Here is a 24,032-nt window from a genome sequence, read left to right on the forward strand (position 1 = left end):
GGGAAATGTGTCTTGGCAGCAGTCGGACGGGCGCTTCCCCGCAGGTCGCCGCGTTTCTCTCCGCAGCCGCCCGGGGCTCGGCGGCTCCCCCCGGTTCGCAGCCCCAAACCTCGGGGAGCGAGGGGCCGCCGGGGACCGCGGCTGAGCAACCCCGGGGCGGTGGCTGAAGGCGTGGGGCTGCCCCCCCCTCCGTCCCCGAGGCCTCCCCACCGGAGCCGCCCAAGGTAAGCGGCCGAACCCCCGACGGCAGCTTTGAGCACTCAGAACCCCAAGCCCCTGCGATGATGGGGAGAACGCGGGAAGAGGGTTCGGGGAAGCGACGTGCCCCGGGGCTGCCGTAGCTGAGCGCCGCTTGTCCGGGCTGTGTCTGCAGGCGGGCGGTGCGGCCCCTCTCCCGGCCCGGCTCCTCACCATGCTGGACGGCTTGAAGATGGAGGAGACTTTGCAGAGCGCCCTGGACCCCGCCGCCCCCTTCTCCTCTCTGCTGGGTAAGTCGGGGGGACCTAGAGGCTGGAAGCACGGTGGGAGGACCCCGGTAGAGTGGAGTCCGTGGGGCTGCTCCGTTCCCGGTTCGCCCCGGCCCGGCGCCGCTGCCCTCGGCCGCGAAGAGCCCCAGGCGACCGCTTCGTTCCGCCGTTCCACGAAACCGTGTGTCCCCCGCTCCAATCGAAACGAAGGCTTTCCTTTCATCCCTTTTCTTTATTTTTTTTCTTCGTTTTCACCCCGCTGCCAAACAACCGCCATCTCTCCGAGCCGCGGCTCCACTGCCGCCTTTCCAAACGGAACGAAATCGGGGCCGATCCCCCTCCCTCGGAGCTCCCCTAAAGCACGGGCCCATCCCCGCAGCCGGGAGCAGCGCCTCGCACTCTCCTCTCCCCCCCGCGGCCCACCCGAGACCCCCAGCCCCTTTCCGACCCGCGGGGACGCGGCGGCGGCGACTCCTTCGGTCCGTTCCCGTCCGCCCGGCGCTGCCACCAGCCCCATCCCGCAGGCAGAGCCGCGACGCCCCGCTCCGTGTGCGAAGGGTGCCAGCGGGTCATCGCCGACCGCTTCCTCCTGCGCCTCAACGACAGCCTGTGGCACGAGCGCTGCGTGCAGTGCACGTCGTGCAAGGAGCCCCTGCACACCACCTGCTTCTACCGAGACAAGAAGCTCTACTGCAAGCTGGACTATGAGAAGTGAGTGTCGTCCCCTTGTCCCCTTCCCTTTGCCCCCACTCTGTTCCCACCCGCAAAGCGCTCGGTGGCCCCGTGCTCCCATCCCCTCTCACCGCATCCCAAAGGCGTTGGCATCGCTGTGATGTGGTTTTGGTTCTCTCTCAACGCACAGCAGCACCCACCTCCCTGGGGGGGTTCTTCCCTTTTTTAGAGTTGTTTCGCTGCCTTTTGGAATTTAGAAACCTTTTGTCGGGAGTTGGTGAGAGCAAAGCCGTGGAACAAAAAGCACTGAAAAAGGGGGAAAAAAAATTCCCTCTTTTTTCATGTTATTTTCCTCTGAGCATCCAGAGGAGGAATGTTACAATCTCTCCAACCCCCGTTCCTCGCTGGGCTGTTTCCCCGGTGCCCTCCAGGCAAGGTGACACGTTGGCCCCCTCCACTCGGATGAGGATGCCGAGACACAGGGCAGGCACGGGGTCCTGCTGGGCTCAGTGCTTGCTGCTGTGCGCTTGAGCCTTCCCCTGCACCAAAGCAAGAAATCGGATAGAGGTGTCCAAAGCTTCTCCTTTGAAAAATGTGGGGCTGGGGGGAGGGGGGGAGAGGGCTCTATGTGTATGAGGAATGAGATGGGAATTTTTTTATATATATGTATTCAATTTTTTTTATTATGTATATGTGTGTATATATATTATATATATAAAGAAAGCCAGTGGGAATAGGGAGAAAGTTGCAGAGATTCCTTCTCCTGCAGCTGCTTTCTATTCCGCATTCTGCTCCTGCTATCACTGCTGCTCCATGATATTCTGCTGGGAGCCCCACCGGAGCCCCCCACATCTGTGCCATGGGGTCAGGGGCTCCTTGCCCTGCAGAATTCAGCGTTGGGCTGCATGTCCCTCTGTACCCTCTTGGTTCTCCTGGCTGGCTTTGGGGCTGCTGGATGTGCCTCTGGGCTGGCTGCTGGTTGTTTCCTGAGGCAGCTGTACGCGGGCCGGGCTCCTCACTATGGCAGTGGCACGCATTGGAGTGCTGTGATTTTACTCCCAGAGGAGAAAAACTTCTCTGGCTCAACGCTGGGACCAGCCCTGCTTGGTGCCTGCCTCACTTTTCCTCGGTCCTGTATTGCAGGGCTGATTTAATTGCTATGGATACAAGGAAAATTGAAAGCAGAATTTGTGTGCACGGCCTTGTTTTCAAGTGTTTACGGAAGAGTGGAAGAATGAGCTGCCGTGGGGTGAAAAGGAGAGCACTGCGTTTTAGGCAAAAATTTTGCAGAGATTGGGTGTGCTGCTTGCTTGGCTGTAGAAATTCAGCTATCGGTTCTCCTGGGTTTCCAATGCAATTTACTACACATTTTCTTCTCTAACTGTTCCTCTGCTTGGAGCACGTAAAGGGAAATGGGGTGAAATATTGCTAAAAAAAAAAAAAAAAAAACCAACAACAAAACAAACCCTTCCAGCTTACAGCACGCATATGTTTTGCTGCCGCGCGTCCCCATGCTGGGGGCTGCAACCCAAAATCCTCCTCCTATATCTCTCAGCCACGAAAGAAATTCCCTTTCACTGTGCCTCTCACGCAGCAGAGCACCCGGTGCCATAGGGTTGGATGAGAATGAGTGGAAAAAGGAAACAGTCATAACTATTTCTGCGCTCGGGTGTTGTTGTGCTTGCTCTGGGTGTTTCCCAGCTGTGTTGCGGCTGCTCCTGCCTAGGCGAGATGGGGACATGAAGGACACGGGGCAGAGCCCCATGGAGCACTGTGGCCTTGTATATATTCTGTATATATAATATATTTTTTGCTTAAACTGCCTGTTCTCTTCTGGCTGGGCTCTCCCCATTGCCGGAGCGTCAATGGCGATGGTGTTGGAAGAGCTGCTGGGGCTGATGAATTGGGAACAGCAGCAGCACTTGATGCCCCATGCAGGCTAGGAATTAGTGTGGCCTCAGTCATGCTGCAAGGATCCTCCTTGGGGTATGCTGAGGTTTGTTGTTTTTTCGTTGAAAGAAGGATTGGTGGCTGTTGAGATGCTTTGCTGAAGAGCAGTGGGTGCGGTATTTTTTGACACTGGGATGTTTTATCAAAGAGCCACATATGCGGTATTTTTTGTCATTGGGATGTTCTACCGAATAGCAGTAGGTGCGGTACTGCACGACATTGGGGCATTGTACCAAAATAATAGGTGTGATGTTTTCCTCACTCCATTCGTTCCAAGGCTGTGGAGGGTTAATGGCCAAGCATGGGACTGCCGAGCTATGTGTTCAGTTATAAATACACCCGTGGAAAGTGTTGCAGGGCGGTTTTAAGCAAGAGGCTGATTTGCTGGACGCTCGAAATTGATGAATCATTTATTAAACCAGATGTTTTGCATTTCTTAATCTTTCGTGAAGAGGTCAAGAACCTGCAGAGAGATGGATTAAAGACTGGGGATGCTGGGCTGGGTCTCGGTATCTCCTTGGGGCATTTCTCAAGGAGCTGGAGTGGCCTTGGGGGAAGATGGGGGCCGGTGCCCCCCATGCTATACAGTCCGTGCAGAGCCGTCATGCGGGAGATTTCTTGACCTACACGCTTAGGACAATGCAAATTTGGGACAGAGGACATTTGTTACGGAACATCTCGAATGCCGGCGCTTGGCCAAATCTGATCTATCTGAGGATGATGAGGTTCGGGCTTCACCCTGGGGGTGACGCCATGGGGACAGCCCCACTGCAGGGTGATGCAGGAGGTGAGGATGGGCTCTGGAAGCCCCCGTGCCCATGAGCAGCAGCGGCCATGCCGAGGGGCGCAGCTGGGGAGCGCGGCGACGGCGTGCCGGCTTGGCACATCCCCAGCCGCGGCGGGCGGGAGCAGATGGCCAGCACGGCTCGGAGCAGGCTGGCATGCGGGTCCCCGCCGCCGCAGCACTGCACTCCCCGGCCGGGGCAGGCAGTTGTGTGATGCCGGGGCCGTCTGCGCACTGCGTGATGGCTCTGTGCTGCTGCCAGCATCTGCGGAGAGGTGCGAGTCCCAGCTCCTCTACTCCTGGGGTCCTGTGGGTGTCTCCATGCATGGAAGCGTGATGGTAAAGAAAATCCCCTCCTGGCCTTGTGTGCAAAAGAAAATGCCTGCAAGTTAAACTTGTAAATCTTGGGTTGGAAAAAAAAACGGTACCTTTGTTTGGGAGGGGTGCTTTGGGGGGCACAGCCTCTGGGAGGGCCCTTCCTCAGCCGCAGGAGATGTCAGAGGGGATGAGGTCCTAACATGGGGTCCTGCCTGCACTCCCTCCAGTCTCTCTTCTGACCCTCCCCATCCTTCCTCACCACTTTCTGTTCCCACTTACCCTTTCTCCTGCTGCAAACCCCACTTTGAATTCAGCCTTGGCCCCGTAACGAGAGTGTCTTTGGTGCCTTATCCTTGCCCATAGTTAGGTTTGTGCCTTATGATTAACATCGTGTCTAACAATCCCCAAAAGGAGCAACAGTCTCATGTGACAAAGCTCCTCACCACCCTTCCTGCTGTGCTGGAGACCATCAGCACGCAGTGATGGAATCTATGTAGGGTGTCCGTAGATGATAGGATCGCTTCCAATCTTTGTGAATTTGGGGTCTGAATTGAGTGTTCTCCACTTGTGGTGAGTGCCAAAGGGATGTGTTCCGGATACCCTTAATGCTGAGGATGCTTGAGGAAAAGGAGGCTGGAGGGATGTGGAAGTAAGAGGTGTCCCAGGCACTTTTAGATGAATTTATCTAAGAAAGATTCAAATAGCATTGCAGTGATTTGAGCACCTTCCTTGGGCATGGCTTTCCAGACTTTCTCTGGGTATGCCTGGTTTTTGTATTGTGCATGCTGACAGGTTTTCCACCTTCACGGAAAGTTGACCAAAGGCAGTGTTGCAGGGACTGTAACTTCTGAGAGAAGTGAACTATGAGGATGGCTAGAACCTGGGAAAACCCCCTAAAAGGGCAGTGCCATCCTTGCAGAGCCAGCACCACTCCTGCCCCACTGCATCCATCCTCCGCTGCACCATCTCCGCTCCCTTCCCCTCTCCTTCCCTCATGGGCTCCATTTCCGAGCACCACTCCCGGGGAGAGCTTTCTGTCCTTGACAGCGGAACAAATGCTTTTTCACGCGGCCATCGTTCCTCTGCCCATTGTCCTCTTCCCGGCCTCCGCCTCTGCCGCCACCGTGGAAAATCCCTGCAGGGAACCACCGCCTCCCGGCCCCAAACCCCTCCGGGCACGGCTGCCAGACCCTGTGTGTGCTGAGAGCCCCTGGCTCTGGAGCAGCTGAGCAGGAAGAGGGAGGCTGGATTGCTGTCTTTGCTATTGAAAGCTCAGGGAAGCGTTTGGATGAAAGATTTGGAAACAGGAGATAGTTTGACAACAGCGCTCAGACACAGCAATTTTTTATTAGAGAGAGGCAGGGTTTTTCCCTCCAGATGCCCCTATCCTGAATACATAGGGGTGTTCTGATTGCTGACATTTCTGCTCAGCACTTGTTAGCCCCGTTAAAAATATTTAATCCTGCAAAAGTATGTGTGAAGTAGAGATAGTCTCTGCAGACTTGGCCTAAGCCATGGGTGGAAGCCTTCACGGCTGGGCACTGGTGGTCTCCAGTGTGATAGGATGGCTCTGACTCACTCATGGACAACTGGGTTGGCAATGGTGAAATGCAGTGCTTAATTATGTATATCTGCCGGGCAGAGCACTGGAGTGCTGTCGAGCATCGTCCTCTTAAACAGTGCTGTGGGTGTGGGAGCTTGTTTAGGAAAGCCATTAAATGTTTGAATCTTCTTGATGCCTGCTCAGGTGAATGTTGCTCCTTCCTTCTGCATCCATAATTACAAAAGAGTGAGCCCCAGTGGGCTGGCTTAAAAGTTTAATGGTGCTTAAAGTCTTCCAGATCAGAGCCTGAGCTTGCTTCAGCTTTGGCTTGAGGTGAAACAGAAGGTTTCCTGTATGCAATGCCTTGAGGATATGCAAAACTATGAAGATGGGAGGATTGGGTATGGAGATGGGTTGGGAGAAAGTGATGGGACAGGAGATCCAAGATGAGTGAAGGACCCTTATGGTGTCCTCTTAGGTCTGTGTGAATGAAGAGTGAGCTCTGAAGTGATTTTTAGGCTCTTCAAGCAAGTGGGGAGGAACCATCTGTACTGTGAGTGTGATGCAGCTGGGGATGCGGCTGCTTTCACGAGGCCACTTTTCCATGGCCACCAAAGGACCCCATGGCACACTGGTGCCATGGTGAGTTGGTGCCACCCATCCCATAGGAAGTCACATGGCAAGGCTAGAATGAACCTGGAGAGCTCAAATCCACCCGGCTCTGCCGGGATGGCCCACCCCTTCCTGCAGAGAAAGCACAATTTTGCTGCCAATAACGTCTCTTTTTACTATTTCCAACGGCACAATAACAATCCCAGCAACTCCCTGAACCCTTGGCTTTTCGACTCAACCTGCCCCCACCCCGTGCTGATTTATTTCGCCTGTTTCAGGCGATCCTGCCTCCAAACACCAGCTCTGGTCCTTCCCTCCCCATCCTGGCGCCGGCGGAGCCTCGCGCGTCACGTCCAGCTCCATCCATCGGGGAAAACGCTGTGGGTGAAAGGTGCTAACGAAACGAGAGCCGAGCCCACGCCTTCCCCTGCAGCCTCCTGGAAAAAGGCAGCAAAAGGCAACCGCCAGCACATCCTGCCGGAGCTGCGTGGCTTTTTCTTTTCCATGAGGATTAGTGGTTCAAGAGCGGGGATTTTCAAACTGACAAGCCCTTGGCAGAGAAATAATTATGGACTTTTTTAATGCTTTGTGTTTCTTAAGTAGTTCTAAATGACTTTATCCCTCGAGGCATTTTTTTTTTTTTTAAATTTTTAATAAATTCACAAAAAGGGGAAGGAAGGTGGGGGGTGGGGGAGGGGGGGAAAACATGTATTTCTTCAACGTCCTTAAAAGTATGTGAGATGTTTGTGGAGTTGCTGGAGTCGCAGCACTATGGTTTTTGCGTGCCTCTGTTTAACTGCAGCCAATCCACCGGAGTTTCTTGGACGGCGATGCTTCAGAAACCGGAGATGGAGGGAGATAGATGTGGTCATTTCTTGGCCATCCCAGGAATGTGGGTTTCTGCCTTGGCCGTGGGTTCCCGGGGGCTCTCACCCCACTCCTTTCTGCAGGAGACGATTTCTGGATCCCACAGAGTTGCTTTTCCACGTTGTTTGCTCATGTTGAGCTGTGTACAAGTGGTGCAGAGGGTGCAGGATGTGAGCCTAACAATGGCCAGGCTCTGCTGTGCCTTTATGGAAGCAAGGGAGCCTGTGATGGAAGAGAGAGGGTGGCATTTGGGGTCATTAGATGCACTCAGTTTGAGGGGCAGCGATGCCCATGTCCTCACATGGGACAGGTGACTCTCTGTGCTGCCTGTCCTGAATCTCCTGACCCCAGCTACAATTCCTCAGGTTGGAAAAGCTTTTTTTTTTTCTTTTTTTTTTTTCCCCTCATCTTTCCCCAACCAGACGCTGTGAATCCCACTAAAACTTCTGACTGGGGCAGGGATTACGTGCTCAGGTTTCAGCCCTTGTCTGTGAGCGGTGTAAACTTTCGGCCGGCACTCGAGTGACATTTTGTGGGAGATAGGAAAGTATTAAGTGTTGGGCCCTGCAGATAAAAATAGCTGAACACACTTTCTGGCTTCTCATGGCTGCTCTGGCCTGGACCCATTACTTGCACGCTTCCCACCTGCTCTTTTCTTTGCGTCATGTGCTGGGACACCCATGACATGACCCAGCTGTGTCCCCTTCAGGTGTCCCCACCTGACTCCCACCAGCATCACAGGGGATGTGGCTGGAGCAGTGCTGCCAAATCCCCACCAACAGCTTCTCTTGGGTTTGTGGGGCTGGAAGGTAATCCCTTGCTCACCTTGCTTGCTGGGAGCCTGCCCCAAATGAATGCGGCACCCCCTGAAACCCGTAGCTTAGAGCAGGTGCCCCAGATCACCTGTTCTCCCAACCCTGATGTAGGAGCACTGCCCATCATGGGAATCTTTGGCTGTGCACATGTCCTGTCTGTTTTCCCTGTTGCTGTGTTTCAGAGCCGATGTTTTCATCCTGAGGTTAGGGCCAGAGCTGGCTCAGGGCCCCACAGCAGTGTGGGCAGATCTGACTTTTTGTGCTCCAGAACCTGGGGCTGGGGCCAGCCAGAAGGGACAAGGAGAAAGAAGAGGAAGGGCAGGGTCTAGCTTGCTCTTTCCTGGGACCAGCCCTGTGATAGAGGTGCTCTTCAGGCCTCTCTAAAAATGCCAGCCTGGCTCTGGGGGCCCTCAGGTGTAGTGGGAAGGGAGGCTTCCAGCTTCAAGCATCTCTTATGGTTTGGGAAACTCCAAGAAGTTGGCCTCCGAGGATCAGCTCTTTCCATGTCGTTCCTTGAGGAGTGCCTCCATTCCAGATTGTTGCTCTTGCAATATCTGCTGGCATGCTGTGCACCTCAAGAATCATAGAATGGTTGGGTTGTAAGGGACCTCAAATCTCCCCAGCTTTATCCCCTGCCATGAGCAAGGACGTCCTCTGACAGGTCAGGCTGCCCATGGCCTCACCAACCTGGCCTTGGGCACCTCCAGGGACAGGACATCCATGTGGACCTCCTTCCTTGCAGCCCATTAGCTGTAGGCTTATTTAAAAGACCATTCTCAAACAAACGATGGCATATGAGAGCAGCATTGATGGGAACCTCTTGTCATGTGTGCTGCCAGCCCACCAGCCACAAGGACCGAGTCGGTCATCTGGAGCCCAACCAGTGTGATGGCACTTGGCTGCTTGCACTGGTGGGCGATTCCTGAGCCCCTGCCAGGAATTCCTCCAGTGGGATTGGGAATGCTCTCGGGTGTTAAATTCGTCTGACAGCATGTCCTCTCTGAGCAGAGCCCGCCGTGCATTGGGACCTGTCATATGATGCCAACCATCTCAGCCCTGTGCTTCAAGGTCAGCAGGGAGCTTGGGTACTGGGGCTCTTCCTGGCCCCTTTTTGGGAGCCTGAAAACCAGGGCTGTTGGGTACCTGCTCTATGCTGATCCTGTGTATGTGCATCACATGTGGCACACAGAAAACATTCCCCGACTTCAGGACTTACCCAAAAGCTGGAGAAATCATGCTGGACGGCATTTACTGGTCCTTCTCTGGGAAGAGGCAGTCCCTCTTGTAACAACTGGTTGTATAAAGCCATTGTGAGGGGCCCTTTGGATGGCTTGTTAAATAAGAATTAGCGGGGGTTTATAATATTAATGGACAATTGGCCCTCGCAAATTCTCTTGCTACAAGAACATTTCATTTATAATTTGAATCCAGGTTGGGATGTGCTGAGAGATGCTCGAGCTGTGCATGAGGGTTAATGTGGTGCTCACTCCTGCCAGAAAATAATAGAAGCCAGGGACTGGAGCAGGAAGGATTAGGGAGAGGATGTGCACGGGTCGGGCTGCAGCTGCTGGGAGTCTTGTGCAGAGGGTATGGCTGGAAATCATTGCTTGCTGATGGATGAGGGGGGCTGATGTGGGAAGGGAGCATGGCTCCTAGAAGCAGGGGGCTGAGCATCCAGAGGGTGGTTTTGGTGGGGAGGCTGTGTTGGTCAGAAAGGAGAAAGCTCTGTTGGAAAGGTTCTACTGTCTCTGCTTTCCTTGTGCTGCCGTTTTTTTGTTGTAAGAAGGGAGTGATGGACTCCAGGGGTGAGGATTTGGGAGTGAGCCAATCAAGCTGGGCTCCAGTAGTAGGAATTTGGGGGGTTAACTGAGAATGCTGGGATCCAGGGATGGGGACTTTTGAGGTGAGCAGATGATGCTGGGCTTTGGGGGGTGAGTAGAGGATGATGATCTCCAGCGATGGTGTTTTTGGTGTGAGCCAACCAAATTGGATTCCAGGGATGGTAGTTTTGGGGGTGAACAGAGAATGCTGGGCTCCAGTAATGGGTTTTTATGGTGAGCTAACCAAGCTGAGCTTCAGGGGAGGGGTATTTCAGCTTCCTGCAGGATGCCTGGTGAGTATACAGGGAGCTTGACTTTACCGTAGCCTTATCTTTGTTGTCCAATTGTTCTTAAAATCTCCAGGTGCCACAGTAAGGAGTTTTAATAAAGTCCTCCCCTGCCTGTCAGTGGGAGCATTTCTGGCTTCAGGCTGATCTGGAAGGTGCTCAGATCATGTCAGTGTTATCTGTGCTGTTTCCCAAAACACCCCCCTCAAACTGGCTCAGGAGTCCCATCTCTCAGGGTTACAGGTGTGTAAGAACCCCAAGAAGAAGCCCCATCCACGACCTCCTCCTTGAGGATTACGGCAGCATCTGAACTCCCCAAAGTGAGGCAAGGCTTTATGGCCCTCGCCCAAGAGAAGCATGTTGCTTTTGTGGCAACTATTAATTGCTTCCTGAATTTAAAAAGCACAAACAAACACACTTGCCAGGGGATGAGTTACCCGGCGCGTAAATGCTCTGCCATTAATGCACTGCTGACCCTGACGATGATGCGAGCACCAGAAGGGCTTTCAAAGAATTTACCAGAAACCATTTCAGAGGAGGTTGTGTTGTAAATCCTTAAGTGACGGGATGGAGGGAATTAGGTGAGATAATAGTTTGCAGAAACTGGGCGCGATTCCCCGTTGAGGACCTCGAGGCTATTAGAAGCATGGCGAGGTTAGGCTCTGTCCCAGCAACCAAGGAGGGGTTTTACAACCTGGAAAACGAGATTAGTGGGGTGGCTGCTGGGCTGGATTCACACAGCGCTACAAGGAAGGCTGGAGGGGAGAGAAGAGGGGTGCTGTTATATCTGAAGCACATCGGGATGCTGCCTTCAGCCTCCCTCATTTGAAAGGGGCACTGTGGGGAGGGGGAAAAGTGCTTCACCTGTGGCAGAAAGTATTTCCCAAATCCAATATCTATGCAATGAGAAGTGCTGCACTGGGAATTGCACATCCTTTGATGGGGGAAGAACGCAGCCTCTTGTCTGCCTCGAGCCCTAATAACGGCATTTCTGCCTGCTTGAGGAACTGAGGCTTGAAAAAGCAAGTCCAGCTGGTGATTGGGTGCCCCGGGAGGGTGCAGCATCAGCCCATTCAGTGACATGGGGGTCCCCTTGCTTTGCCCAGCCCAGGAGGTGTCAGGTTGGAAGGTGTTCGGCAGGTTGTACAATAATCAGTAGATTTCAGAGTTAACGCTCTGTGAGAGGGAGCAGGAAGGATTGCCCAGGAGGTGACAGTGGCGGGCTCCATAGCCTGGGGGGCTCCATGGTGCTTTGATTCAGACTGTTAGTTCTCAGGTATTGATTTGCCAAGCTCTTGGAGAGGCTCTGACTTTGCATGAGAGCACCTGCATCTCCCCACACCATGCTGGGCTGGGAAATGGGGAGAGCATTTTAACCAAGTGAAATTCCAACCCTGCAGACGGGAAGAGTCCTCATGACCCACAGCCCCAGTGAAGCCAATGGCAAATTTTAGGGTCTCAGGACTTCATAAACTGGATATATCCAATATTTTCTATATCTCACTCCATAGAGGAGGATGCACAGTCCTCTCGGCTTGCTGTCCACGGGCAGGGAGGAGGAGAGCATCCCGCCCCGGCCATTTCTGGACGAGTAGGTCATCTGGGCGTGGGAGGGGGACGGTGTCCAAGGCAGCCTGGAGAGGCTGAGCTCTGGGTGTACGAGCGATTTGGGGGAAAGTGAGAACGGATTTCTTATGAGAGAGGAATGTGAGTTTCCTCCTTCACATATGTCTCCCGTTCTTCCAGTTTGCAACAAAAGTCATCCCATTGCCCAAGACCTGGCAGCGAGGACAGCCCAGGAACAGCCCACAAATCACTGCAGAGCATCTCCCTCCTCCCTTTCTGCCTCTAGCTACTCGTGCATCAGGAACCTCTTCTAATCCCCATTTGGGTGATAAAACTCCTGCCCTTTCCTGATGCAGGGCTGCTGTGTGGCCAAGAGCCTCCCGAATTTGTGTGCGCTCTAGCACCAGTCCTAGTTCCGGTGAGAGGAATTGACTTGTCCTTAGATCCTCCACAGAGCCAGGGGAAGGCCTGGGGTGCTGTGCCATCAGTGCTATGGTGAGGCACAGATGTATTTTAGGGACAAGGTAGTATTTAGTCAGCTTGGGTGCTCAGCTTATGGAAGCGCACTCTGCATTGCTTATCCTTTGTCCTTCTGTGATCTCTCTCCAGGGCCCCCTTCCCATCTTCTCCAGTTTATTATCTCCTGCTAATGTTATTAACATGCTAATTAAGTCCCTTGTTGCGATCACTGATGAAGATGTCAGATAAAGGCTGATTCTAGACCCAATCCCTCACATTGCCCTTTTTCTCTACATTATTTTCCCATTGCTGACATTGTTTTATATGTTTGCTTCACAAAGGGATGCTCTCCTCTTTCCTTCTCCAGTAAAGGCTCTCCCAGATGTGGTTCACAAAGCCTGTAGGGGCAGGTCTGCAATGCTGGTGCCACCAAGAGGGGTTTTCTGGTTGACCCCAAGGGCAGAACAGTCACAGGAGGATTCAGTGACGTCCAGGAGCAGCACTTGCCATCACGCGCTCAGCAGCTTGGTCATCTCCCCACGCACATGGCTATAAATAGGGGGGCAAAGAGATGGTGAAACTCGGGGCACCCATGTCTGGGGGTACCACTGAGGTACAGGGGTTGCAGCGTGATGTGGGACTGTACGATGCAGGCAGGGGGGTTGAATGTGGCTCTTGACCGATTGCGAATGGATCAGGGTCAGGAGGTTGACTGCATGCCAAAGAAACCCAAAGGGATAAAATACGGTCTCTGCACTGGCTCTTAGCAAACAGCACGTGGGCTGAAATCTGCCGGATAAATTTATGCCCTGTGAATTGTTCACCCAGCTGCAGTGAAGGGACGGCCGGACCCAAAGCAAACCAGTCACCATATGTGGTGAGCATGCTGCTGGGGCTGACCTTCTGTGGGCTGAGGGACAAGGGCCAGGGGTGACATCGCAGGGATGTCACCGGGAAGAAGGGATGCGCTCGATGTGACGGGGGGGATGTGGCTCTTGCTGCCCTACATGGATGCAGTGCTAGGTACCAGACGTGTGCCCTCTGTCTTCCCCCTCCTCCCCATACCTTTGCCTGGGACTGTGACTTTTGGCACGGGAGGGACATATTTAGCAGTGTGCTTCCAATGCATACGGCCACCCTGTCACCTCCGCCTGCGCTGAGTAATGGGATCTGTGGTGGCCTATCCCATGCCTGCCCCAGGCAAGTGCTGTATTCAGTCTTTCAGTGAAAGAAATGTGGATTCTGATGCTCTGCTATGGGTAGGTGGCTTTGGGGGTTGATGGATTCAATCTACCTTGCTACGTCTGTTCGTGTTGTCAGTGGCATCTGTTGGTTGTACTCATTAGGTTTCAGAGTGAACAGGGAGAACCCCAGCAGTGATTCAGTGCCTGCAAAACTTTGCCTTGCCGCAGTGCTGTGTGTTGTCCTTTTGGCTGATGTCTTTCTTGGGGCCCTCAAAGCCCCTCGTGAGCTTCCACAACACTGTTTTGGGGCCAGGAGAGCCTCCTGGTGTGGGGCCGACAGTGCTGAGCTGCCTCTGCTAATTGGTACAACTAATATTTGTTTTGCAAACGCGATTGAGGGGGAAGAGGGATTGTGAGAGCCAGAAATCCAATTGACCTGTAAAAAACAGATACGGTGTAAAGGGAATCCTTCCCCTGCCAAGCAAATATTTAGAAAGGAGAAGCAATAAAATGAATAAGCAACAAAGTAATATCCTGCCTCGCTGGGGGCTGCAGGGAAGGGCTGTGATAACCCCGTGTGAGCAGGAGGCAGGAACCCGTCTCCTGGAGAACGCGTGTTTGCTTTTCCAGTCCAGTGTAATTATTTTATTCTATTATATAAATATATACAAGTATACATTATAGAGATAATAATTATCTGTATATGTGATTAAATATTGTATGGTGTATCATGTGCAAGTAAAGGAAGGGAGCTGAGGTCGTGAGGAAGCATCATATGAGCTTCAGTGCTGAGCACTTGTAGGATCCCTGAGCATTGTCCCTTTGATGGACATTGACTCTTACACTTGTATCAGGGCCTGAGGCTGCTTCACACTTGCAGGTAGCAACTAGAATATGAGCGTTGAAGGATCAGCACTGCACTTTTCTGGTTACTGATAACTGCGGGGCTGCGCTCCTGTGGATGCTCTGAGCTGTTGGATGTGAAGGGTTTTTTACTCTTGGGAGCATGCATGGGAGAGGGCTGCAATATGATATGAGCTCGAGTTGGGGGGAAAAGACAGCTTAAATGTAATGTTGTTTCGGAAGAATATTTCCATTAATTCAGAGCTCAAGCAAAACCCCGTTCCAACAGTAGCTACCCTGAGGCTGAGCCCATAGAGATGCAGGATGCAGCCTGGCGAGATGCAGTTTGCCATGCTGGTCCCGAGCAGCTGGCTTCTATTTCAGGCTGCACTGTCTCTGTTTAGATTTCATCCAGCCCAGTGGTTTTTACAGCCACTGGAGCACCGGGAAGCACCCTGCAGCACCGCAGGATATTGGCTACTCTGTGCTCATGCCTACAACCCGCATGAGTTGGAAGTGCCTTTTTTTTTTTTTTCCTTCTCTATTTTATTAATCTTCCTTTTGAAATTCTGCAGGGAAATTCACTGCTCATTTATTTATTTGTTTGTTTGTTTTCATTTTTCAACCTGAGGAAGGGGGTGGAAATTGCTCTTCTTCTCCCCCAGCAACCCAGCGCGCCGCCAGCACCCCACAGGGCAGGAAAACGAGCACGCTGTGGGGTCATCCAGCATTCCTACTTTCTGGAAAGCAAGGGGAAAAAAAAAAAGAAAGAAAGAAAGAAAAAAGGATTTTAAGAGAATCACATTTTAATCTGCCAAAAAATGAATGGCATCAACAACATTTCCCTCTCTACCGATGCACTGCCCAGAGCCACATTGGGCTGCTGGTGGCCGCGGTGCATCGTCCTGCTGGTGGTGGCTTTGCTGTTCCATCGTTTGCCTCCCCATTAATCTCGGTGCAAACAAAGGCTCTGAAAAGCTCCTGGGGGTCCGTTGAAATCAGCTCTTTCTAATAATGGCTGTCGACCTCTCCGTGGAAGCGCCGCTCCCCTAGGAAAGGACGCAGAGCGGCGGCCGCGCGCTGAAATATGGTGGGGTGTAATTAATTCTGACCTCTGGCTCCCGTGCGCTCCTCTCGATATTAAATTGGAGCGGTGATATTGTGGGGTTTCAATTATCCCTCTTTTCTTGGGGGCATGGTGGGGTGGGAGCGGCTCAGATGCACTCCACTCCCCATGTTCTTCCTGAATGGAGGTGCTCAGTGGTGCTGCATGGGGCTGTTACCCTTCCCAGTGGTGCAGGATATTATAGGCGGGAGTCCCCAAAATTCAGTGCATTATGGCTTTGCCTGCCATAGAGCTTGCTTTCTGCCTGTGCTTTTGGCTGGGTGTGGAGCTGGGAAGCGGTTTGCACTACAGGGCAGAACTGGGATGCAGGTTTGGTGAAATGCTTCTTGGGGTCCCCATACCCAGCAGTAAGAGGGGATTACTGGGAAGCACAGTTGCTTCATCCCCCCACAGCTCTGGGATGTATCCAGCCAGTGGGACAGAGCCGGGTTGGGGGGAGGAGAAGGGAAATTAAACAACAACAACAAAAAAAGGGAAACAGCACTTGCTGCAAAGCGAGCGAATTCCCCAATAAACCCGAATCTGCTGAGAATACATTTTACAAACATGCAGCTAAGTTGGCTGCTTTTGTTTGGGCGTTTGTTAAGCATTAACTAAAGAATGCCATGGTCCAGCCTGCTCGGTGTGAAATCTAATTCTCCCCCTTTCTGGAGCCATGGCATGGAGTGCTCAATTTTTTTCTCTCTGTAGGACTGCAGCCTTCTGGTACTGCAGCCAAAAACCACTCATATTTTAGCAAGCTTAGCCCAGGCGCCGTTGCCAGGCAGTAAAGGGAACACTTGTCCGCCTCGGGGGGAGGAGGGGGCAGCAGGGAGACAGAGGGGTCAGGGGACAGCCTGGGGCATGGGCTGGGGGAGCACTGGCGCCCCACTTTGGGGACCTATGGGGACAGAGCAACCTGGAATGAGCCACATCCCAAACCCAGCTCTGGGTGTGGGGTTGACAGTGATCGGCGTTTCTCCACAGCCCCACTCCCGCTGTCCCCTGTCCTGTGAGTGAGGAGGTGGCTGGGTGCCAGGACATCTCAATTCGGTGGCACTGAGCCCCTCTCCCCGTGCCTCTCGCTGTCCCCATGCGTCTGTCCTCTTGGGGGTGAATGTGCCATCACACCCCCTGGAAGAAGCCATGCCCCATGGCTTTCCCTGCCCTAAGGATGGCCCCTGTGGCTGGGGCTGACCAGAGAAGGGAACACGGATGCTGCAAAGAGCTTCCCAGGGGGATGTGAACCCACCCGGCAGAGCTGCACCGAAACCAACCTCAGTGGTGTTTGGGATTTGTCCGTCAGTGTTGAATATCACTGTTCTCAACCCGGAGGGGCTCCCGTTTGTATGCGGCGCATGCAGGCAGCTGGAGACAGACAGCAGCCGGGAAGCGCCCGTCAATCACAGCCCCTTTCAAAGCATCACCTCCACATAAAGGAGTACAGAGGGGGCAGCGGGTGCTGCGATGGCCCCATGGGAAAGTGTGGGTCAGGGATGTGGGATGTAGGGTGTATGTTGTGGGATGTGTGATGTGGGATGCAGGACATAGGATGTGCTGCCGTTATGATAGCTTTGGGCTTTGGCCATGTGCAGAAGCTGGCAGCTTTTAGTGATTCTGTGAGGATGGGGAATGCAGAATTGATAAATACTCTCTTCCAGGGTTTTGCTGAGGCTTTCAATGGGTCTCTGAGCACCTGGTGGAGCTGTAGGTGACCCTGTCCAGTGCAGGGAGGTTGAACCAGATGGCCTTTAAGGGTCCCTTTCAGCTCAAACCATTCTGTGATTCTTTCATGAAGATCTGCTTGCACTGTCTTAGCAGCTTATCAGAGGTTTATCACTGAGAACACAGCAATCCCAACAGGTAAGGCTTGCACTCCATTTAAACAGGATGAGGATGCATTACCCTGTGGGTACAAATTGCCTCCCTTTGACATAAGAGAGACGTAATGACAGACGGAATGAGTGCAGTGCTGACACTGGGCTGCCTTCCTCATGGCTGGAACAGCTGAAAAGCACAACAGGTACCTTCAGGGACTCTGTGCCCTATCCCTTGAGCCCTCAGCACCCAAGGAGGGTGGGAGTCCTCCCTCCAGCTGTGTGCACATCTGGCAGCTGGGGGCAGTCCCCTCCCGGTGCTTGTCCAGGCGGGCATTGCTGGTCACTGAGGCGGGCACAGATGCCACCAGCTGCTGCCTGCTCATCCCCTCAGGCTTGCACAGCTGAGAGATACTGAGCCACTGTTGGGTGAGGAAATGAAAGGAAGACATTTCCCCCCCCCCAATTTTTGATGGGTTTATCCTGTACATCTGTTTCTCTCCTCTAAGCAGCAGGGCTGACTCAGCACTTTGCATTCCTGAGGTGGGTTTTTTTTGTAAGTGCACCCACAAAATAAAGGCTAAAACTGTGGCGCTTGGGCAGGCAGCTCCATTCCTAGAAATCACGCAGGGATGAGGGAGACGAGCAGAGGAACAAGCACGCAGTGCTGCTGGAAGTGTTTAATCAGAGCTCGGTGACCTTTTGTATTAAAAACCAGTAATTCCAGCAGTGAACTGGGGGTCTGAACAGCTGAGGCGAAGCAGTGGTGTTCCCATGCAGGTCCTGCCTGGGGACACATCCAGGGCACCAGGGACGCACGTAGATAACCTCAGGATGTGTGCTGACTTCTGCCTTCTCTTTCTGGGTCAGAGTCATCAAAACAGAGAATACTGATGTCCTGTTCCCACAGATATTTAAGACAAGGCTGGGTAAGGAGTGAGGTTTTTTTTTTAATTTTTTTTTATGGTATCCAAGCCAAAAGCATAGATGACTGGGGTAGTGGGGAGGTTCTATTTTGATACCTCCAAATTTTGCGCTGAGCTCTCAGCCCAGGTTTGCCTCCACGCACGGTTTCTCCAGCTGTAAATCAGTGATTGTGCTGCTGAGCTTCTTGATCAGGGCACTAAAAGTCAAGGACAAGCTCTGCTTAAAGCTATAGGTTATTGCTCTCATTGTTATTATTACGGACTGTACAATTAAGATTGCTGCAACTATTGTCACATCATTGCCAAAGAACAATCTGAGCTTCTTTTCCATTTGGTCAACAAGTCAACAAGACCATAATGAACAGCAGAGGTGTGGCACCATGAGGGCCATGGTCAGTGGGCACGATGAGAGTGGGTTGATGTTTGGACTGGCAGATCTTACGGTCTTTTCCATTCCATGATTCTATGATTCTAAGTCTTCAGTTCAGCCCTAACCTCACTGCCCTGGTGAAGTTTGGGGCACCTCAGTGCACTCTGTAGCCAAGATGGGGCCATGGCAGTGCCCTGCTGCCAGCCTGGGCCATCAGTTACGGTTGTACTGGATGATCTTGGTGGTCTTTTCAACCTTAACGAGTCTGTGATTCTATGGGATTTTGGAGGGGTTTCCATGGCAGCCTCCAGTTGGATGAAGCTGGATGGGTAGGTTGGCTTCCTAACCAATAAGTGATGTGTCCTTCATCCCATGGTGGGAATTGTGCTGTTAGGGATTTGGTGTTGATTTATTTGACATCCGAGCATTGGGGTCTTCATCTTTCATGGTTCAGCCATAGCTGAACAAAATCCACCAACATTGACCCAAACCAGCATCCCCCATACAAGGTCAATGCGTGACATCACACCGTCACGTGTGTCCTTTCGGCACATCCACAGACGAGGTGACAAAATCACTCTGTACTGATGCCCACCAACCCCACCGCAGCTCCCTGGGGTGCCATCCCATGGGGTTTCACCTTGCTCCCACAGGTTGTTCGCAGTGAAGTGCGCCGGGTGCTTGGAGAGCATCGCGCCCAGCGAGCTGGTGATGCGTGCCCAGCAGAGCGTCTACCACCTGCACTGCTTCTGCTGCTGTGTCTGCGAGCGGCGCCTGCAGAAGGGCGACGAGTTTGTGCTGAAGGAAGGGCAGCTGCTCTGTAAGGGCGACTACGAGAAGGAGCGTGAGCTGCTGAGTTTGGTGAGCCCGGCTCTGTCAGATTCCGGTAAGGGGCCATCTGCTCAGCATTGCCCCGATCTGCTGCTCCTGCCCTGGGGTCATTGGGGGAAGAATTCTGTTGTAGAGCTGAGGTGGGATGCTGCAGAAATAAGGCAGGGGGTGGAACCCCTGGGGCAGCACCAGTGGTGGGATATCGAGATCAACATTTAGACCTGAATATGCAGTTGATGCAACTCGTGTCTGCGTGATTCCCAGGATGACAAATGTAGGGAGAAACCCAGCAAAATTGGAAATGAGCTGTGAGCAGAAAGCACTGGGTTAATGTTTCCCTAATAAAGGCATTGGTGCTTCCCAAACTATGGAAAAAGAAGGTCGTTGTAGGGAAATCTGCTTTGTGGAGGGAAGGATTTACCTTTGCATGGACGGGACAGGGGTAGGAATGAAGCAAGACAACAGCTCTTTAATATCAAACTCACCCAACCTCCCCCTCCGCCCCAAAACAAGAACAACAACAAAAAACAAAACAAAACAAAATCTCTCCCCAGATAGCAGTGATGGTAACAAAAAGTGAAGGAGAACAGCAAGGGTGGACCACTGTGCTGGAACCCTGGGAAAGTGTGCTGGGGATGTCCTAGTGGCTGCGGCACAGGGAGTTCTGCTCTATGGGGGATGCAAACGCCTTTAGTTAAAATAGGAACTGAGGAAAAAATGTCAGGCAGGAAAAGAACAGAATCAGCTGCTGATCCCACAACAATTTGAGTTTGTTCCGACTGGGGGAAAAGGGCACTTTGGGAAAGGTTGGGGAGCTTTTCTCCCCCGTGGCTCATCAGCCCATGGCCGGCCGCGCTCCCAGCTGCTGGCCAAGATGAGGGCTTTGCGTTGCAGAAATTCCCCAGGAACACACTACTTTCAGTAGAAAAGTCCCAGCGGAGGCATGCAGAGGGACAGCATGGGGCTCACCAGTGCCACGCACCCCCTTCAATAGTGGGAGCCCATTCTGAACCCTCAGCACCTTCAGATCCCTCATCCAGGGATGCAGCTGGGTGTCCCCGCAGGGCTGTCTTCCCCTCCAACCCCCCCATTCTCTGCACAGTAAAGGCCACTTTATGAGAAAGTGCAGATAAAAAGCAAGCCATATGTTGCCTGTAATCTCCCCAACCCTCACTTCAATTACTGCCTCCTCCAAGCCCACCACAGCCGAGCCTAAGCAAACAAGCCCCTCTGAAAGAGGACCCCGGTTTCCAATTAAAAGCGTCCTAACTGTTCTCCTCTTCCTAAATCCTCCCAGGCGAGGAATGTCCCGGCCCTGCTGCGGCCACACTGGCCCCCCCGTGCCGGCAAGTCGGGCTGGGGGCATGCACAATGTCCCCCACCCTGGCCCCTTCCCAGGTGACGTCAAGGGCAGCCCCAGACAGTCATTAATTTCCCCCCTCGTTGGGGAAAGGCTTGAAAGGGAGAGTTAATTAAAAGTAATACCCAGCCAAATCCGGCTCCACTTCTCCTTTGACACATGGAGGGATTTGGGGAGCAGGTGCTGGGGGAATGGAAAGGGGGGTAGTGATCGGAGTGGGTTTTTCCCCTTCCCAGAGCACAGCAGTGTGGGCCTGAGCATTGTGTGCTGAGCTCATCCCCTTTGAGACTAGAGATACTGGGGCAGGCACCCCTTGCGGCGGTGCAAAGGCATCTCAGTGTCTCCATCAGTGCAGGTCTCAAATCCTGGCATTTGTTAAACTTCTTCCCCTCCACCAAAAGTAAACTCAATGGTGAAACTCACATCCAGATCCCAAAAAGCCACTTAAACACCTACTGGGAGTTGACTGATTGGTGTGGCCATGGGCACAGCGTCCCTCTTCCTGGGAACCACTGCTCTGGTGCCTTTGGGCACTACCAGTGCTGTATCGCGTGTGGAAGGTGTCCCAAGATGATAAGCACAGGAGACATCCCACAAAGCAGGAGTGAGTGGGGATCATCCTCACACTGCATCCTCCTGCTATGGGCATCAGATTTGCATATGTCCCTGCATCCTAGAGACACCACAGTGCCACAGTGGGACATGGGCCAGGCAACTCCTTGCAGCCTGCTGAGCGTTGCATGGTTTCTAACAAGCAACTCAGTTTTGTTAGCAATTAACAAATAATGAGCTTGCTGGAAAAGGCTGCAAGTGATTTACAGCTCACGAGAGGGAAGGATGTGTATTGGCCAACCTGCGTTGCACCTTGGTGGGTGAAGATGAGGATAGCACAGCCATCCAGCCCCATAGAGGGACCTGAATCTTGGTCCCTTTTGTTGTTTGTACCCATCCCCAGGTAAAAGTGACGATGAAGACAGTGTCTGCAAAATGGGCCCAGCCTCAGCAAAGGGAGCCGAGGAGGGGAAGGACCACAAGCGACCCAAGCGCCCACGCACCATCCTGACCACGCAACAGCGCAGGGCCTTCAAGGCATCCTTTGAGGTCTCCTCCAAGCCCTGCAGGAAGGTATGGGGACACTGGGGGTGGCCTGGGGGCTGGGCAATAGCTTTGCTCCCTCTTGAATCCCCCATATCTTGTGTGAGTCCCACTGAGATGTTGTTCCTCCTCCAGGTGCGGGAGACACTGGCAGCCGAGACAGGGCTGAGCGTACGTGTGGTGCAGGTCTGGTTCCAGAACCAGAGAGCAAAGGTGGGTTCAGGGGCCCCCTCCTGCCCTTCCCTGCAGCTGTGTCATGACCCTCTGCTCTTTCCCCTTCTTTTCACCCAGATGAAGAAACTGGCCAGGAGGCAGCAGCAGCAACAGCAGGACCAGCAGAACACACAGAGATTGAGCTCAGGTACCCAACCCTCCCCATTTCCCACCCCAAAAGGCCCTCTCCGGGCCTTCCAAGCCTTTCCACCAAAAAACCATAACCCACCATGCCAACAACTCACTTCTGTCTTGCAGCCCAGCCAAACAGCAGTGGCCCTGGGGGGCTGGAGGGGCTTATGAACCCCTACACCGCTCTGCAACCCCCACAGCAGCTCCTGGGCATGGAGCAGGTCTATAGCTCCGACCCCTTCCGGCAAGGGCTCACCCCCCCGCAGATGCCTGGAGACCACATGCACCCCTATGGTAAGGCTGTAGGGAGAGGGGGGGCAGGCCACAAATCCCCTGGATTTGCACTCTTGTTTGTCCTCACAGTGTCAAAGGGTGGGCTGCATGATAGGGGTGTAGCAAGTTATGGGAAGGCAGCAATCTCTGCTGCCATAAAACCCCCACAGTGCAAAACTGGTGGCCAGCAGCTGGACTCAAAGCCAAGGGGAGCAGAAAGAAGGCAGCTCTGGTAGGAAGGTTATGAGTGCCATCTCCCCCATGATGGTGCCGCCTCCATCCTAATAGTTCCACCATCTCTCTGCTGATGCCATCTCAGCATCTCTGACGGTGCCAGCACCTCTCTGATGATGTTAATCCATAAGGGTTTAGCACCCTGGCATGGCACAGCACCCCCAGAGCATCTCAGCAGGCTTTTGCTGTCCCAGTAGGAGCCGGCTGCAGACATTGGGATCTGCAGCAGTATGCAGCATCCCTTCAGCACTGCTCCCTCCTTTCTCCCCAAGGTGCTGAGCCCCTCTTCCATGATATGGACAGCGACGATACCTCACTGAGCAACCTGGGTGACTGCTTCCTTGCCACGGCAGATGCGGGGCCACTGCAGACACGGGCAGGGAACCCCATCGACCACCTGTATTCCATGCAGAGCTCTTACTTCACCTCCTGAGCATGACAGAGCTCTGCAACAGCACATTGTCCCGTGACATTTTGTAGCTCGGGATGCCCAGGGACCCAACAAATTTTGGGTTGCATAGTTTCACGTTTCTCTTAGGATCCTAGGGTTAGGGGCAGGTTGGGCAGCTGGCGGGTTGGATTCAGGTTGCCGTGCAGATGTAGAAGCCTGGAGACGTCTCCCCAGGATGTGGGGCTGGGTGTACGTGTGTGGCACGCGTGTGTGCAGAGCCGTGTGGCTGTGTGCGGGGATGTCCCGCCAGATTGTATCCACAAAGTTTATTCCTAAGTCTATCAGAAATTTACTGTACAGTGAAAGTAACTTTATTTTCAGCGTGAACCATATTTAAGGAAATACTCAATGCACTTAAGTTATAAGATGAAATAATTTACTTTTTATAAACGTTATGTTTAGGTTGCAAAAGCCCAGCGGCAGGGAAGGAACACCTGTTTGTTTCAGGAGGTAGGTCTGGGTTTCGGGGTCGGTTCTTTTCGGTACTCTCAGGTTACCCTACTTGTTTTGAGGTGAATTCTGCAGCAGACTCCTCACCAGAAGGGTGGTGGGGACAGCAAGGTGATGGCATCCTGTCCCTGCCACTCAGTGTGGCTGGTGCTTGGTGCTGGAGCTGGAGACATCCTCACCTCTCTCCTCCAGCACAGACCCATCCCATACCCAGAGGTGGGTGATGGGGTGGTGTGGAGTGATGTCCTGGCTCCAGGAGGCACCAGCCCATGCTGCCAGGAGGAAGGAGCCTTGCATCTCCCACCTTATGCACAGGTCCATCTCTGCAAGTTCTCCGGGTCGAGCTTTCAGCCGACCATCGCCTCATCCCCGTCTCGTTTTCATGCGTTGTGTCCCTTTGTGCTGCTGTTCCCAAACAATATAAAGACATGCAATGAATAGCTGCGAGGCTCAGAACACTGGTTGATTGGCACAGCTTGATTTGACACTGAATGTAGCAGGGTCTGGAGGTGGCTGACCCGGCAGGAGATGCTGACACTGTCAGGAATCACGTAGCAAGGTGAAATTAAAAGACAACAAAAAAATCAA

At 53.1% G+C, this 24,032-nt stretch overlaps 1 protein-coding gene across 1 annotated transcript; it reads left to right on the top strand.

Moving 5' to 3' along the window:
• LMX1A (LIM homeobox transcription factor 1 alpha) lies at window positions 1-24,032 on the top strand. The gene is made up of 9 exons (XM_052665647.1): window positions 1-224; window positions 374-488; window positions 992-1,178; window positions 19,059-19,291; window positions 21,552-21,721; window positions 21,827-21,904; window positions 21,983-22,052; window positions 22,163-22,330; window positions 22,816-24,032. Exons 2-9 carry the CDS (start codon window positions 413-415, stop codon window positions 22,974-22,976), a joined length of 1,143 nt encoding a protein of 380 aa, XP_052521607.1. The 5' UTR covers window positions 1-224; window positions 374-412; the 3' UTR covers window positions 22,977-24,032.

This window comes from Tympanuchus pallidicinctus, unplaced genomic scaffold (genome assembly GCF_026119805.1).
Source record: "Tympanuchus pallidicinctus isolate F22 unplaced genomic scaffold, pur_lepc_1.0 scaffold7, whole genome shotgun sequence".
Taxonomy (NCBI): domain Eukaryota; kingdom Metazoa; phylum Chordata; class Aves; order Galliformes; family Phasianidae; genus Tympanuchus; species Tympanuchus pallidicinctus.